The following is a 17,478-nucleotide window of genomic DNA, read 5'->3' as shown; positions in this document are numbered from 1 at the left end:
GAGTTGAGAAGGAATTTCTTCTCCCAGAGGGTTGTGAATCTGTGGAATTCTCTGCCCAAGGAAGTAGTTGAGGCTAGCTCATTGAATGTATTCAAGTCACAGATAGATAGATTTTTAACCAATAAGGGAATTAAGGGTTACGAGGAGCGGGCGGGTAAGTGGAGCTGAGTCCACGGCCAGATCAGCCATGATCTTGTTGAATGGCGGAGCAGGCTCGAGGGGCTAGATGGCCTACTCCTGTTCCTAATTCTTATGTTCTTATGTTCAGTTCCCGCTGGAAGGAGCACTTCGAAGATCTCCTTAACCAAGACTCTGCCTTCGACGTGAGTGTCCTTGACTCCATCCGGCAACATGCTACCCGCCACCATCACAGCAAAACCCCAGCCCTGCATGAGCTAGAAAAGGCTATCCATCAGCTCAAGAACAATAAGGCATCAGGAGCAGATGGAATCCCCGCTGAAGCACTAAAATATGGCGGAGAAGCACTGTTGACACGAATGCATGACCTCATCTCTCTTATCTGGAAGGAGGAGAGTAAGCCAGAGGATCTCAGAGATGCCATAATCGTGACCATCTTCAAAAAGGGGGACAAGTCCGACTGCAGTAACTACAGAGGAATCTCCCTGCTGTTGGCCATTGGGAAAGTCATTGCAAGAATCCTCCTCACTCGTCTTCTCCCCGTGGCTGTAGAGCCCCTCCCAGAGTCGCAAAGTTGATTCCTTCCACTAAGGGGTACAATGGACATGATCTTCACCACACGATAGCTATAAGAGAAATGCAGGGAACAGCATCAACCCTTGTACATGGCCTTCTTTGACCTCACAAAGGCCTTTGACACTGTCAACCGTGAGGGACTATGGAGTGTCCTCCTCCTTTTTGGCTGCCCACAAAAGTTTGTCATCATCCTCCGCCTGCTCCACAATGACATGCAAGCCGTGATCCTGACCAACAGATCCATCACATGCCCAATCCACTTCCGGACCGGGGTCAAGCAGGGTTGCATCATCGCACCAACGCTCTTCTCAATCTTCCTTGCTCCAATGCTACATCTCATTATCAATAAGCTCCCTGCTGGAGTGGAACTAAACTACAGAACCAATGGGAACCTGTTCAACCGTCGCCACCTCCAGGCTAGAACCAAGGGCGTTTCATCCTCTGTCATCGAACTACAGTGAGCGGACCACGCTTGCGTCTGCGCATACTCAGAGACTGAACTCCAAGCCATCGTCAACACCTTCACCGAGGCGTACGAAAGCATGGGCCTTACATTAAACATGCGTAAGGCAAAGGTTCTCCACCAACTTGACACTGCCACACAACACTGCCCCACCCCCCAGGTCATCAAAATGCACGGCGCGGACCAATTTCCATACCTCAGGAGCCTACTATCAGCAAGGGCAGACATCGATGACGAGGTCCAACACCGCCTCCAGTGTGCTAGCGCATCCTTCGGTCGCATGAGGAAGAGAGTGTTTGAAGACCAGGACCTCAAATCTGGCACCAAGCTTAAGGTCTACAGGGCAGTAGTTATACCTGCCCTGCTATATGGCTCAGAGACATGGACTATATACAGCACACATCTCAAAGCACTGGAGAAGTACCACCAGTGCTGCCTCCGCAAAATCCTGCAAATCCACTGGAAGGATAGACGCATCGACATCAGTGTTCTCGTTCAGGCCAACATCCCCAGCATCAAAGCACTGACCACACTCGACCAGCTCCATTGGGTGGGCTACATCGCCCGCATGCCCGACATGAGATTCCCTAAGCAAGCGATCTACTCGGAGCTCCGACACGGCAAGCTAGCCCCAGGTGGGCAGAGGCAATGTTTCAAGGACACCCTCAAAGCCTCCTTGATAAAGTTCAACATCCTCACTGGCACCTAGGAATCCCTGGCCCAGTACCACCCAAAGTGGAGGATCAGCATCCAGGAGGGCGCTGAGCATCTCGAGACTCGTCGCCAAGAGCATGCAGAAACCAAGTGCAGACAGCGGAAGGAGCGTGCGGCAAACCAGGCCCTCCACCCACCCTTTCCTTCAACCACTGTCTGTCCCACCTGTGACAGAGACTATAATTTCCGCATTGGACTGTACAGCCACCTGAGACATCACTTTTAGAGTGCAAGCAAGTCTTCCTCAATTTCGAGGAACTGCCTATGATGATGATGATGAGACTGGGGAATTAATAATGGGGAACAGGGAAATGGCAGAGACTTTGAACAAATATTTTGTATCGGTCTTCACGGTAGAAGACATTAAACACATCCCAATAATGGATAATCAAGGGGCTATAGGGAGGGAGGAACATAAAACAATCGTTTCACTAAAGAAAATGTATTCTGTAAAATAATGGGACTAAAGGTGGACAAGTCCCCAGGACCTGATGGCTTACATCCCAGGATCTCAGAGATAGTGGATGCATTGATTGTAATCTATCAAAGTTCCCTAGATTCTGGAGAGGTCCCAGCAGATTGGAAACTGCAAATGTAACACGCCTACTTAAAAAAGGAGGCAGACAGAAAGCAAGAAACAACAGATCAGTTAGCCTAAGATCTGTCATTGGGAAAATGCTGGAGTCCATTATTAAGGAAGCAGGAGCAGGACATTTGGAAAGCATAATACAGTCAAGCAGAGTCAGCATGGTTTTATGAAAAGGAAATCATGTTTGACAAATTTGCTGGAGTTCTTTGAGGATGTAACGAGCAGGGTGGATAAAGGGGAACCAGTGGGATATGCTGCATTTGGATTTCCAGAAGGCATTCGATAAGGTGTCACATAAAAGGTTCTGCACAAGATGAAAGTTCATGGGGTTGGGAGTAATATAGATAGAGGATTGGCTAACTAACAGAAAACAGAGAGTCGGGATAAATGGGTCATTTTCCAGTTGGCAAATGGTAACTAGTGGGATGCCACAGGGATCAGTGCTGGGGCCTCAACTATTTACAATTTATATTAATGACATGGATGAAGGGACCGAGTGTAATGTCGCTAAGTTTGTTGATGATACAAAGATGGGTGGGAAAGCATGTTGCGAGGAGGACACAAAGAATCTGCAAAGGGATACAGACAGCCTAAGCGAGTGGGCAAACATTTGGCAGATGGAGTATAATGTGGGAAAGTGTGAGGTTATCCACTTCAGCAGGAAAAATAAAAAAGCAAATTATTATTTAAATGAAGAGAGATTACAAAATGCTGCAGTACAAAGAGACCTGGGGGTCCTTGTGCATGAAATACAAAAAGTTAGTATGCAGGTACAGCAAATAATCAGGAAGGCAAATGGAATGTTGGTCTTTATTGCAAAGGGCGATAGAGTATAAAAGCAGAATATAAAAGTACTGCTGCAACTGTACAGGGTATTAGTGAGACCACACCTAGATTACTGTGTACAGTTTTGGTCTCCTTATTAAGGAGGGATATATTTGCATTGGAGGCAGTTCAGAGAAGATTCACTCGGTTGAATCCCGAGATGAGGGGGTTGACTTATGATGAAAGGTTGAGTAGGTTGGGCCTATACTCAATGGAGTTTAGAAGAATGAGAGGGGATCTTATTGAAACATACTGGGGGTTCGACAAGGTAGATGCAGAGAGGATGTTTCCACTCGTGGGGGAATCTAAAACTTGGGGGCATAGTTTAAGAATAAGGGGTTGCCCATGTAGAACTGAGATGAGGAGGAATTTCTTCTCTCCGAGGGTTGTAAATCGATAGAATTCTCTGCCCCACAGAGCTGTGGAGGCTGGGTCATTGAATATACTTAAGGTGGAGATAGACAGATTTTTGAATGATAAGGGAGTGAACGATTATGGGGAGCGGGCAGGAAAGTGGAGCTGAGCCCAAGATCAGATCAGCTATGATCTTATAGAATGGCAGAGCAGGCTCGAGTGGCCGAAGGGTCTACACCTGCTCCTATTTTCTATATTACTATTTCCTAAGTTAAGTAGGGGGCATAGTCTCAGAACAAGGAGTAGGCAATTTTAAGGCAGAGATGAGGAGGAATTTCTTCACTCAGAGGGTTGTAAATCTTTGGAATTCTCTGACCCAGAAGGCTGTGGATGCTGAGTCTCTGAATATATTCAAGGCTAAGATAGATAGATTTTTGGAGTTTAGGGGAATCAAGGGATATGAAGATCAGGTGGGAAAGTAGAGTTGAGGTCAATGATCAACCACGATCTTATTGAATGGCAGAGCAGGCTCGAGGGGCCGTAGGACCTACTTCTGTTCCTATTTCTTATGTTCTTGGGCTCAATTTTCCCCAAGCCCATTTTCTGGTGTACTGCCAGAGTTGTGCCCGTTTTTCTAGGTCAGAAATGCGCCAGAAATAATTTGCCAAAGTTTCCTCGATGTATAATTCGAATTTGGTGTAGCGCAGCGTGTCCAGTCGCCTCGAGCGCTGGAGTCTGCTGTCTGCGTCGAAAAATGCTGCTACACTTTCTGCGCATGCGCGGACAAATAAGTTATGTTTCTGACACGTTGCAATGGATGCGCATGTGCAGTACAGCTCCGAGTTGGCAATCAGCCATTTTTAAAGAGCCAGTTGTGTAATTGAGAACGTTGAGTGCTGTGTGAGAGCATTGGAAAAATCGTAGCTGCAGCAATACAAGATGCAACGTGGTGCAAGGACCAAGAATCTCTTACAGAAAGAAGTGGAGGCACTAGTTACTGTGATTGAGGCCAGATGGCAGGAGCTGGACACCAGCAGAGGTCACATAAAAGTTCCACCCAAAGAAATGAAGAAATGCTGGAACCAAGTGGCAGAAGATTACTGCGCAATGGTGAACACCACAAGATCTGGAGGCCAGTGTCAAAAGTGGCAGGACATTGGTCAAGTAGTTAGTATAAGTAATATTTTTTTTTCAATGGAATTGCAATTGTAAATGTGACCATCTGTATGTCCCACCCAGCAGAAAGACACCCACTTTAAAAAGTTAGGTTTTCATCTTTGCAGAGGAAGGTGGCACATAACAAAAGGGAAAGAACTCAAACAGGAGGAAGCGCAGCAAATCTGACCCACTGACACCCTTGGAAGAGAGGGTCGCTGCTTTGATGGATCCTACCTGGAGAAAAGCAATCACCACTGCACAAGCTGGGCCCACACTCAAGGGAGAGAGTAAGTCCTGCAAATTCATCGTGGTCCTTCAAATCAGCCTGCTGCCTGGACTGCAATGTGTGAGCCTACTCATGCCACCCACCCTGCCCCCTCTTCTGCTGCTAACCATTTGATTGTTCTGTTATATTTTGCAGAACGTGAGTCCAGCCCTGACGATGCAGAAGATTCAGATGTGGACGAGCCTGAAGAGGAGAACATCTTCCAATCCAACCTTCCAGACCAAGAACATGAAGGTGAAGGGGAGAGGGAGCAGGAGGGAATGGAGCTGGATGAAGCTCTCACTGTTGTACTGATTTTGGAGGAGGTGCCGCTCATTGAGGTGACAGCCCCTTTCGTGACTAGTGGTTTGAATGTTGGTGGGACATTCCATGGTTTCACACCTTCTGAGGTTGCGGGTCCCAGTGGTGTGGTGCAGTGAGGCACACCCAGGGCCCCACCGTCCCAGGCTGTGGGTCCCAGTGGTGGGGTGCAGTGAGGCACACCTGTGGGGAGGAGGGGAAGGAGAGCTCGACCGCGCTCTCCTGAGGTGCAGGATCTAATAGACGTGGTTCAGATTATGTCATTGAGTGCGGAGAGCATTGACCTTACGTGATCACTCCTGGACACCATCAGTGGGGTGAGTGGCGAGGTAGCGGGACTGTCAGGAGAACTAACAGCAATAACATGAGAAATGGGAATGATATCCGGGACCATCAGTGAGGGAATAGTGGCCATGAGGGAGGGAATGTCAGAGGTAGTGCAAACCACATCACTGACCATGAGGGAGGGAATGTTGTAGGCCGTTGAGACACTGTCAGGGCACATGAGGGATGGCATATTGGAGTTAGTTGCTGCAATAAGGGAACACGCCCAGACCCCGCGCCCATTGACACGATCAACTGTCACTTCCACTCCAATCCCCACACCAGCCTCTGAAGAGCCCAAGGCCGGGCCATCCAACTTGCCACCTGGGCCCTCCAAATTTCCACCTGATGCCGACGTCCCCCCTCTTCCCCTCAACAAGTGCGCAGTACCCGAGATGTTCGAAAGAATAAGCTTGGTGCCGACCCAGAAACACTGTGTCACCGCCTGTGGGCAGGGGTGGTGGAGAATCCATGACCAAGCACCGGAAGGTCTTAGAATAAGGTAGAGGCGAGATGGATGGGTGCAGCCTTTCATTGCTGCTGTTGTTGAGGTTATTATTATTATTGTTGTTACTGTTGTAACTGTTCTCAAATTAAAAGTTTTTTGTAAGTTATGTAAATTTACAAGTTTAAAAGTTTGTAAGTGATCTTAAAGAGTGATCTTAAAGTAAAGTTTGATACAAGAATAATTTTATTGAAGTTAAGTTAAGTACAAAAGATCTGTTAAACTTTTGAATAAAATATATTTTACATTAAAACTGAATCATGTTCCATTAACACAACACAACATTAACGGAACAGCTCCAAACAGTAAACATGATACATGTGGAATAGTTGTCACTGAGCCCTCAGGCATCAGTAAAGCGTAAGGTTCTAGCAACCGTTAAAGGGGCAAGATGGCCCGCCCTCCTCCGCTATCGTGCTCCGGCCTCAGGCACTTGCATAGCTTCCTCATCCTCGTCATCCTCCTCCTGCTCGTCATCTGCATCTTCCACATCATTATCATCAGCCATTCTCACCGCAGGTGGGTCTTCCACTACCAGGTGCTGCTGCCTCATGATGGCTAAGTTATGAAGCGTGCAGCACACAACAGTGAAATGACCGACAATCTCAGGGGAGTATAGCATGTAGCCTCCGGAATGGTCCAGGCATTGGAAACGCTATTTCAAGATGCCAATGGTCCTCTCTATGATGCTGTGCGTCGCAATGTGCGACATGTTGTATTCCCAGTCAGCTTCCGTCTGGGTTACATGTCGGGGCGTCACGAGCCAGGTGGCAAGGCCGTTACCTTTGTCTCCCAGTAGCCAGCTCTGCCCATCTGGCTGCTGAAACATGGCAGATATAATGCTGTAGGATGAATGCATCATGGGTTCTCCCAGGGTACCTTGCATCGACTGACATGATATGATGCATCACACACGAGCTGTACATTAATGGAGTGGAAGCCTTTTCTGTTCCTGTACATCTCGGAATCCTCCAAAGGTGCTCGCAAGGCGATGTGGGTACAATCAATGCAGCCCTGTACCTTTGGGAAGCCAACAATCCTGGAGAAGCCCACAGCCCTGTCATGGATTGCTTGGGCGGTCATGGGCAACTTTATGAAGTAATTTCTCTGCACATATGGTGCAGCTGTCACCTGATGAATGCAGACATGTGTTGCATGTTGAGAGATGGCGCATACATCCCCAGTTCTGGCTTGAAACAGCCGGAGGTATAGAATGAAAGTGCAGCTATAACCTTCACTTCAACTGACAAAGCAGTCCTCCTGATGTTTCTAGGTTAGGCTTAGGGTTAGGTTTGACCAACTCACAGATCTCAGTTACAACTTCTTTGCGGAAACGCAGACTCATTCAGGTGGAGGTACGAACGCCTGTCTCGATATACCCGAGGTGGGCAAGGCCTCCTACCCAGCACCCCATGGGCTCTGATGTTTGTGATGCGATGGCGTTGAATCAATTGTCTCCTACGTAGCACCATGATGCAGAAGGCTCGCACAAGGTATGGCATTGTCAATATTGCCCCCATACTTAAATTTAATCTTTGAAAGAAGCTCAAAACGGCAAGAAAGCAGGCAGGACAGGTTTGCAGTTCTCTCTCTCCCCAAGGTCTGTATGGATGGACTACACCCAAGGTCATGTGACTTCTTCTCTCTCCACCCCCCTCCCCTTAACTAATTGCAGTCTTGTGACTTCTCCCCTTCATCTCACCTGCCCCCCCCCCTCCCCTACTCATTGCAGTCTTCAGAAGCCTTCTGATTGGCACCTCGCTCCCTGGGCTCAGTGCAGAAGGCTTCCAATCGGCCCCTCGCTCCCCAGGCTCAGTCTGCATAAGCCTTACAATCGGCACCTTGCTCCCCGGGCTCGAAGCCTTCCGATCAGCACCTCGCTCTCTCTCTCTCCTCTCCCCTCTCCCCCACGGCTTGTTTTCTAGCCGAGCCCCGAGACCCTGTGTTCGGGTGTGGGGCCGATTCTGCCAGCCAAAGCTACGGCCCTCCAGCCCTGCTTCAAGATATTCGGTGGTGGCGTGTGAGTGAGTAAAAAAAAAATGAGAAAACTTCTGAAATCCAACAAATTTACATTTACCACGTTGACAGGTAAGAAAAGTTGAACTTTATTATTGATTTTGACAGTGATCTTGACTCCCTCCAAAATCTTCGATTTAAAAACAATGGTGTCTTTCAGCGCCGATTTGTCAATGTGCGCTGGTTTTCTTAAGTGCCTAGAAGATTTTTCGGGAGTGGCCAGATATGCCAACCGAGGAGGAAAAAATGTTGGCCAAAACTACGAAAACATTTTTTAAATGGCGCAGACATGAGGGAACACCCCACCCCATGATGTAAAAAAAAACCTGGCTTAGAAAAATCGTAACTAAGTCAGTTACAGCGGCGCAGATCGCAAGGGAAAACTTGGGGAAAAAAATACGCCAAAAAATAACGGCGCGTGCCAAAAAAAAGCACAAATGACCGGGGAAAATTGAACCCCTTATGTTGTTATTCTTGTACTCCAATCCCTTTCAATAAACGCCAACATTCCATTTGCCTTCCTAATTGCTTGCTGTACCTGCATGTTAACAGTTTGTGTTTCCTGTATGCGGACACCTAAATCTCTCTGAGCACCAACATTTAATAGTTTCTGTTTTTCTATTCTTCCTGTCAAAGTGAATAACCTCACATTTCCCCACATTATACTCCACCTGTCACCTTATTTACCCTTGTCTATATTTCAGTCAGTGTACATCCTGATTTTGAGTTTTACATCCAATTTTTCTTTCATCTCCTTGTCCACGCTTTCCAAAAGTAACACAAAATATGAACACTTCACACAAGCGACAACCTTCTTTCTGGTCCTCCAACATGAAAGGTGACACATAAAAGTTTACCGCACAAGATAAAAGTTCACGGGGTTGCAGGTAATATATTAGCATAGATAGAGAATTGGCTAACTAACAGAAAACAGAGTCGGGATAAATGGTTCATTCTCTGGTTGGCAACCAGTAACTAGTGGGGTGCTGCAGGGATCAGTGCTGGGACCCCAACTATTTACAATCTATATTAACAACTTGGAAGAAGGGACTGAGTGTAACGTAGCCAAGTTTGTTGATGATACAAAGATGGGAGGAAAAGCAATGTGTGAGGAGGACACAAAAAATCTGCAAAAGGACATAGACAGGCTAAGTGAGTGGGCAAACATTTGGCAGATGGAGTATAATGTAAAGTGTGAGGTCATGCACTTTGGCAGAAAAAAATCAAAGAGCAAGTTATTATTTAAATGGAGAAAGATTGCAAAGTGCCGCAGTACAGCAGGACCTGGGGGTACTTGTGCATGAAACACAAAAGGATAGTATGCAGGTAAAGCAAGTGATTAGGAAGGCCAATGATATTTTGGCCTTTATTGCAAAGGGGATGGATATAAAAGCAGGGAAGTCTTGCTACAGCTATATAAGGTATTGGTGAGGCCACACCTAGAATACTGCGCGCAGTTTTGGTTTCCATATTTACGAAAGGATATACTTGCTTTGGAGGCAGTTCAGAGAAGGTTCACTCGGTTGATTCTGGGGATGAGGGGGTTGATATATGAGGAACGGTTGAGCAGATTGGGCCTCTCCTCATTGGAATTCAGAAGAATGAGAGGTGATCTTATCGAAACGTATAAGATTATGAGGGGGCTTGACAAGGTGGATGCAGAGATGATGTTTCTACTGATGGGGGAGACTAGAACGAGAGGGCATGGTCTTAGAATAAGGGGCCGCCCATTTAAAACTGAGATGAGGAGAAATTCCTTCTCTCAGAGGGTTGTAAATCTGTGGAATTCGCTGCCTCAGAGAGCTGTGGAAGCTGGGACATTGAATAAATTTAAGACAGAAATAGACAGTTTCTTAAACGATAAGGGAATAAGAGGTTATGGGGAGCGGGCGGGAAAATGGAGCTGAGTCCGTGATCAGATCAGCCATGATCTTATTGAATGGCAGAGCAGGCTCGAGGGGCCGTATGGTATACTCCTGTTCCTATTTCTTATGTTTTTCGGTTCTTATGACCTTTGACTGTCTATTCCCCTAACGTCAGTATCTGTTTTACTTCATATAGGTCCAAATTTTGAGTCATTATACTTTAAGACTGCAAAACTTTTATAAAATAGCACAATAGGTTTTCTAGCCTAAGAAACAAAAAAAAAGAAAATGTATTCAATTCATAACAATAGAAAATGTCACACTCATCTATCATCCTATAATGCATTACCACTAATCTCTATTCATTTCTTCCACAACCAGCTAGTTATCTTCAGTTATTCTTCTTCCTTTTAGTTGTAAATCCACAAGAAGAGCTGGTGTCGTAGTGGCATTTTATCTGGGGCTTAGGTTCAAATGCAGCCGAGGCAGATGGATGAGTCTCCTGTCTGCTGACTGTCAGAATCAATAGGAAATGAGTGGAGGAAATTTCAATCCAGCTCCTAATGGCCTGGGTTGACACCATAATGCTGCTCCTAATTTGGCACCAAATTGGCAATCTCACTCAGAGAAGCCACAGTATGTCTAACATAGCAAATGGAACAATTATGAGGTTGTGACTAAGGTACATTGTTGGGCAGCATTGAAGGAGATTTGCTTCACATTTAATTGTTTTTTTTTCACATTTAACTGTGGCAAATATTTACATAACTTTGAATTAATTGCACAGAAAACTTTATTGTTCTATCCTACTGGAACTATCAATGTTGTATCATCATCCAGCTGACCCAGAGAAGTGCTGAGTCAGAATATATAGAATTACATATTACCTAAAATTTAAAGCACAGAAAGCTATTTGGTCCAACAGATCTATGCCAGTGTTTATGCTTCGTACAAACCTCCTCCCACCTACTTTATCTCACCCTATCACCTTCTATTGCTTTCTCATGTGCTCATCTAGTTTCCCTTGAAATGCGCTTATGCTATTTGCCTCAACCACTGCACATGGTAGCATGTTCCACATTCTAACCACAGTCTGAGTAAATAAGTTTGTCCTGAATTCCTTATTGGATTTATTAGTGACTATCTTATATTTATGACCGCTAGTTTTGGATTCCTCCACAAGTGGAAACATCGTCTCGAGGTCTCCCCTAGTAAACCCCTTCATCATTTTAAGGACCTCTAACAGGTCACCTCTCATTCTTCTCTTTTCTAGAGAAAAGAGCTCCAGCCTGTTCATTCCAGTGTTAATTCCTGTATTAAAAAATTCAGAAATATATCCTCATACAATTAATTTATCAACCATTTAAATATCCCGGCGTTTTTCTATTGATTTCTTCTTTGGAAAGACTGCTTATGATTCTGTCACTACATTCCCTGATTTAGACATCCATTCAAAGAGATTTTCTAAAATAACTTCCCATGACTAGGACAGACAGGAGAAAAGAAAAACATGTACACAAACGCTACAATGGAAATTTGAAACAAAACATCTTGAAATCCAATGCTAACTTTCATTTTATTCTAAACCTCACCTCTTTGCCTTGTCCTTGTCATCTTCATCCATTAGTTCTTCTACAAAATGGTCTCTGTATAATGAATAAAAATCTTTATTATAGTTTTCTGTCCATGCAAAATCACACTATCAAATTTCTACTCATACTGTTTTTTTTACAGATTTAAAGGACTGTTATTGCCATTCTAGTTCATTAACTGCTTTCCAAAAATGTCAGCCTTAATACTTCTGTCATGTTGTCTGCCAAAGAAAATGTTGTTGCTTCCTTTGTATTATTAATTGGACCCCCTCACAAATAATACAAAACTCAGCTCAGAAAGTTATTTATCAATACAAATATTTTGAGTGCTGAATATCCATTTCTCATTAGCAACATCCTGAACAAAATAAATACTCTCCTCCTCTTCAAAATAATTATTTTAATTTTAAAAGAAATTGAAGACTTTATCGGAGGATCACCTTCAAATTAGCTGGTCTTATCATGTAAATATAGAATAGTACAGCACAGAAGGAGGCCATTCGGCCCAGCAAGTCTGCGCCAGCTGTTTCGAAGAGCAATCCAGTTAGTCCCACTCCCCACCTCTTTCCCCATATCCCTGCATTTTTTTCTTCTCAAGTATTTATACAATTCCCTTTTGAAGGCTACTATTGAATCTGTATCCACCACGCTATCAGCCAGTGCATTCCAAATCCTAACCACACATTGTGTAAAAACATTTTTCCTCATGTCATCTCTGGTTCTTTTGCCAATCCCCTTTAATCTATACCCTCTGGTGATCGACCATTGGAAACAGTTTCTCTTTATTTACTCCATTTAAACCCTTCATGATTTTAAACACCTTGATGAGTGTTTTCCCGTTCTTGGCCAGCAGTGGGGTAGGGCCTTGGAGTTTGGACCGTAGGTGGCCTTGACAGCGAGGAAGAATCCCCGCACATCATGGCTGTCGGCCAGTTGTTGTATCTCCTGTACTTTCTCCATCCACCACCTGTTCTTTAGGTCCTGGGTTTTTTGTTGGACCTCAGCCTTGAGCCGTCTGAAATGTTGCTTTGCTGCTCACGAGTTGGGTTGTTGCTTGAGGCTCAGAAATGCTCTGCGCTTGCGATCTATTAGTTCTTGGATCTCCTGATCATTCTCATCAACCCAGTCCTGGTGTTTTCTGGTTGAGTGACCCAAGTGTCTCTTTGCAGACACTGGTTATGGAGGCCTGGAGGGCAGACCAAACACTGTGGGCATTCTGCGTCTCGGGGACATTAAGGCACGCCAGGTTAGCTGTGAGGCGCTGACTGTATAGGGCTTGCTTAGCTGGGTCTTTAAGTGCTACAGTACATGGACGACACCTGCATCTGCGCATATACAGAGGCTGAACTCCAGGACAATGTCGTCGTATTTACTGAGATGCACAAAAGCATGGGCCTTACGCTAAACCTTAGCAAGACAAAAGTTCTCCACCAGCCTGTCCTTACTGCACAGCACTGTCCCCGGTCATCAAGATCCATAGCGCGGCCCTGGACAACGTGGAGCACTTCCCATATCTCAGGAACCTCCTATCAACAAAAGCAGGCATTGATGACGAGATCCAGCACCACCTCCAGTGCGTCATTGCAGCCTTCGGCCACCTGAGGAAAAGTGTTTGAAGACCAGGCCCTCAAAACTGTCACCAAGCTCATGGTCTACAGGGCTGTAGTAATTCCCGCTCTCCTGTATGGCTCAGAAACATGGACCATGTACAGTAGACACCTCAAGTCGCTGGAGAAATACCACCAACGATGTCTCCGCAAGATCTTATAAATCCCCTTGGAGGACAGATGCACCAACATTAGCGTACTCGACCAGGCCAACATCCCCAGTATCGAAGCATTGACCACACTTTATCAGCTCTGCTGGGCAGGCAACATTGTTCGCATACCAGACACGAAACTCCCAAAGCAAGCGCTCTACTCGGAACTCCTTCACAGCAAACGAACCAAAGGTGGGCAGCGGAAACGTTATAAGGACACCCTCAAAGCCTCCCTGATAAAGTGCAACATCCCCACTGACACCTGGGAGAACCTGGCCAAAGACCGCCCTAAGTGGAGGAAGTGTATCTGGGAGGGCACTGAGCTCTTCGAGTCTTGTCGCCGAGAGCATGCAGAAATCAAACACAGGCAGCGGAAAGAGCGTGTGGCAAACCAGTCCCACCCACCCCTTCCCTCAACGACTACCTGCCCCACCTGTGACAGAGACTGTGGTTCTCGTATTGGATTGTTCAGCCACCTAAGAACTCATGTTAAGAGTGGAAGCAAGTCTTCCTTGATTCCGAGGGACTGCCTATGATGATGAATTTTCTTCCGGATTATTGTTTCTAAAAGCTTCCACACCACCGATGTTAAACTAACTGGCCTGTGATTGCCTTTGGCACCACCTCTGTATCCAAGGAGGATTGTAAAATTGTGGCCAGGACCTCTGCAATTTCTACCCTTACTTCCCTCAGCAATGTAGAATGCATCCCATCGGACCGGGTGACTTATTTGCTTTAAGTACTGCCGGCCTTCATAGTACCTCCTCTTTATTACTTTTATCCCATCCAGTATTCCGGCAACCTCCTTGTTTACCATAGCATTGGCAAAGTCTTCCTCCTCGGAAAACACCGATGCAAAGTACTCATTAAGTACCTCAGCCATGCTTTCTGCCTCCCCCAATAGATCTCCATTTTGGAATCAAATCGGCCCCATTGCTCCTCTGACAACCCTTTTACTGTTAATATGCTGATAGAAGACCTTTTGATTCCTCTTTGTTAGCATCAATCTATTCTCATACTGTCTGTTTGCTCCTCTTATTTCCTTTTACACTTCTCCTCTGTACTTTTAATATTCAGCCTGATTCTCCCGTATTATCAAGCTGACATCTGTCATACTCCCCCTTTTTCTGCTTCATTCTACTCTTGTTATGTCTCAAATAAAGCAATGTGACTGAATACTGTAGACTTGAGTAAGTGTGACTTTAGTCTCTTTGGCCCCAAGTTTCCACACGCTACAAAACGGGTGCCCCTCCGAGCTGGGCGCCTGTTTTTCGCGCCGAAAACGGCGCCTGAAAAGAACCGCGCGATTCTGGAGCGCCCTGCAGCTCCATGGCAGCTTGGCGCAGCGCCCAGGGGGCGGAGCCAACCACTCACGCCGATTTTGTAAGTGGGAGGGGGCGGGTACCATTTAAATTAGTTTTTTTCGTGCCGGCAACCCTGCGCGTGCGCATTGGAGCGTTCGCGCACGCGCAGTGTGAAGGAAACATTGGCACTCAGCCATTTTTGTAGTTCTTTGTAGCTGTTTAATTTTTTAACATTTTTTAATAAAAGCACATTGCCATCAGCACATCAGCACTGAGACTTCTTGCAGCCTTCTCACTGCCTCCTCCGCCCCCTGCCGTCGGGAATGGCTGCCTCCTCCCTGCCTCCCCCCCGCTGCGGTCGATCGGGCCCTTACTGCCTCCACCCCCCCCCCCCCCCCCCCGCCGTCGGGAATGGCTGCCTCGTTTTGTGAGGCTTCCTGCAGCATTCTCCCTGCCTGAAGCACTTTCACACAGGTAGGAAGATGGTTTATTTAATCTTTTCTTTGCTTATAAATTTTTATTCAGGTTGGATTTATTTGTATAATATTTGTATAGGTATAAATAAGGATTTATTGTAGAATTTAATGACTTCCCTTCCCCCCCATCCCCCCACCTTGTTCCGGACGCCTAATTTGTAACCTGCGCCTGATTTTTTAATGTGTAGACAAGATTTTTTCAGGCCTACAAAAATCTTCACTTGCTCCATTCTAAGTTAGTTTGGAGTACGTTTTCACTGTGGAAACTTTGAAATCAGGCGTCAGTGGCCGAACACGCCCACTTTTGAAGAAAAAATTCTGTTCCAAAGTGAAACTGTTCTAACTGACTAGAACTGCAGAAAACTTAAATGTGGAGAATTGCGATTTCTAAGATAGTCCGTTCTCCACCAGTTGCTCCTAAAAATCAGGAGCAAATCATGTGGAAACTTGGGGCCAAAATTCTGACTCCAGTGTGCTGGCACAGCATGGGAGGCCTGCTTATATGCAGTGCTCCCAAGGGATGCTGGGATACCTTGGGACTCCTACAGATGCGCCCTCTGGTGGCGGTAGAATGCTGGTTACAAGGTGTTGCATACATAACATCACTCCCCCCCAAAGTCAATAGTACACTTATTTACAGGGTGAGATGATCTGGGGCTTTCCGCTCTCTAGTCGATCGTTTCGGTACAAACACAGGTGCGGGTGAATTGGTTGGGCCTTCGCTGTGCTGCTGCACAGCTGGTCTTGCTGGGCTGCTGGGGATGATGAGTTCAGCTTTGTGATCAACCGTGATGTCGGTTGCCACTTGTGTGTGTATCGGAAGGTCGAAGTTGGTGGTGTCCTCTTCAGGTTGCTCGTGGCTGTCTGTGAATCGCAGTTTGGTTTGGTCCAAATGCTTTCTGCAAGTTAGTCCATTTGCAAGTTTGACCTCAAATACCCCACTCCCTTCTTTGGCTACGACAGTGCCAGCAAGCCATTTGGGACCATGTCCATAGCTGAGTACAAATATAGGGTCATTGACTCCAATATCGCGTGACAAATTTACGCGATCATGGTACATGCTTTGTTGATGCCGCCTGCCCTCGACATGATCATGGAGTGTGGACTAGAGAGAGCCTTGTTTTGGGTGCCCTTTTCATGAGCAGTTCAGTAGGGGGAACCCCGGTGAGCGAGTGGGGCCTGGTGCCGTAGCTGAGCAGGACTCAGGACAGGCGGGTCTGCAGGGAGCCTTCCGACACACGTTTCAAGCTTTGCTTGATAGTTTGGACTGCCCGTTCTGCCTGGCCGTTAGATGCGGGCTTGAACGGGGCAGATGTGACGTGCTTGATCCCATTGCGGATCATGAATTCCTTGAATTCAGCGCTGGTGAAGCACGGCCCATTGTCGCTGACAAGAACATCAGGCAGGCCATGCATGGCAAACATGGCTTTTGATCATGGCAGTGGACATGCTTACAGACATTATTACACACTCAATCCACTTTGAATAAGCATCCACTACAACCAAAAACATTTTGCCTAGAAACGGGACAGCAAAGTCAACGTGGATCCTAGACCATGGTTTAGAGGGTCATGACTACAAAATTAGCAGTGCCTCCCTGGGTGCATTGCTCAGTTGAGAGCAAGTGTTGCATTGGCACAAGCAAGACTCCAAATCTGAATCAATGCCAGGCCACCACACATGGGATCTGGCTATAGCTTTCATCATTACTATGCCTGGGTAGGTACTGTGTAGGTCGCTGATGAACGTTTCCCTGCCTTTCTTAGGCAAAACCACGCAATTACCCCACAAAAGGCAGTCCGCCTGTATGGACATTTCGTCTTTGTGCCGCTGGAACAGCTTGATGTCTTCATGCATCTCTGCTGGGACGCTGGACCAGCTCCCATGGAGGACACAGTTTTTTACAAGGAACAGTAAAGGATCCTGGCTGGTCCAAGTCCTGATCTGGCGGGCTGTAACGGGTGACTTTTCGTTTTTAAATGCATCCATCACCAAGAGCAAGTCTGCAGGCTGTGCCATTTCCACCCTGGTGATGGGCAATGGTAGCTGACTGAGACCATCAGCGCAGTTCTCTGTGCCTGGCCTGTGACAGATTAAATAGTTGTATGCAGACAGCGTGAGCGCCCATCTTTGGATGCGAGTGGAGGCTTTGGTATTAATACCTTTGCTCTCTGAGAATAGCGATATGAGCGGCTTATGGTCAGTTTCTAACTCGAACTTAAGCCCAAACAGAT

At 46.3% G+C, this 17,478-nt stretch overlaps 1 protein-coding gene across 1 annotated transcript in view; it reads right to left on the bottom strand.

Moving 5' to 3' along the window:
• The window catches only part of LOC139274793 (neuronal PAS domain-containing protein 2-like), a 238,266-nt gene that overhangs the window by 133,488 nt on the left and 87,300 nt on the right, over positions 1–17,478 (bottom strand). The window contains exon 3 of the mRNA XM_070891488.1: positions 11,706–11,759. Coding sequence (XP_070747589.1) covers positions 11,706–11,737 — 32 coding nt within the window. The 5' untranslated portion in view covers positions 11,738–11,759. The remainder of the gene's footprint in view (positions 1–11,705; positions 11,760–17,478) is intronic.

This window comes from Pristiophorus japonicus, chromosome 10 (assembly GCF_044704955.1).
Source record: "Pristiophorus japonicus isolate sPriJap1 chromosome 10, sPriJap1.hap1, whole genome shotgun sequence".
Taxonomy (NCBI): domain Eukaryota; kingdom Metazoa; phylum Chordata; class Chondrichthyes; family Pristiophoridae; genus Pristiophorus; species Pristiophorus japonicus.
This window is presented reverse-complemented; position numbering and strand designations above follow the sequence as displayed.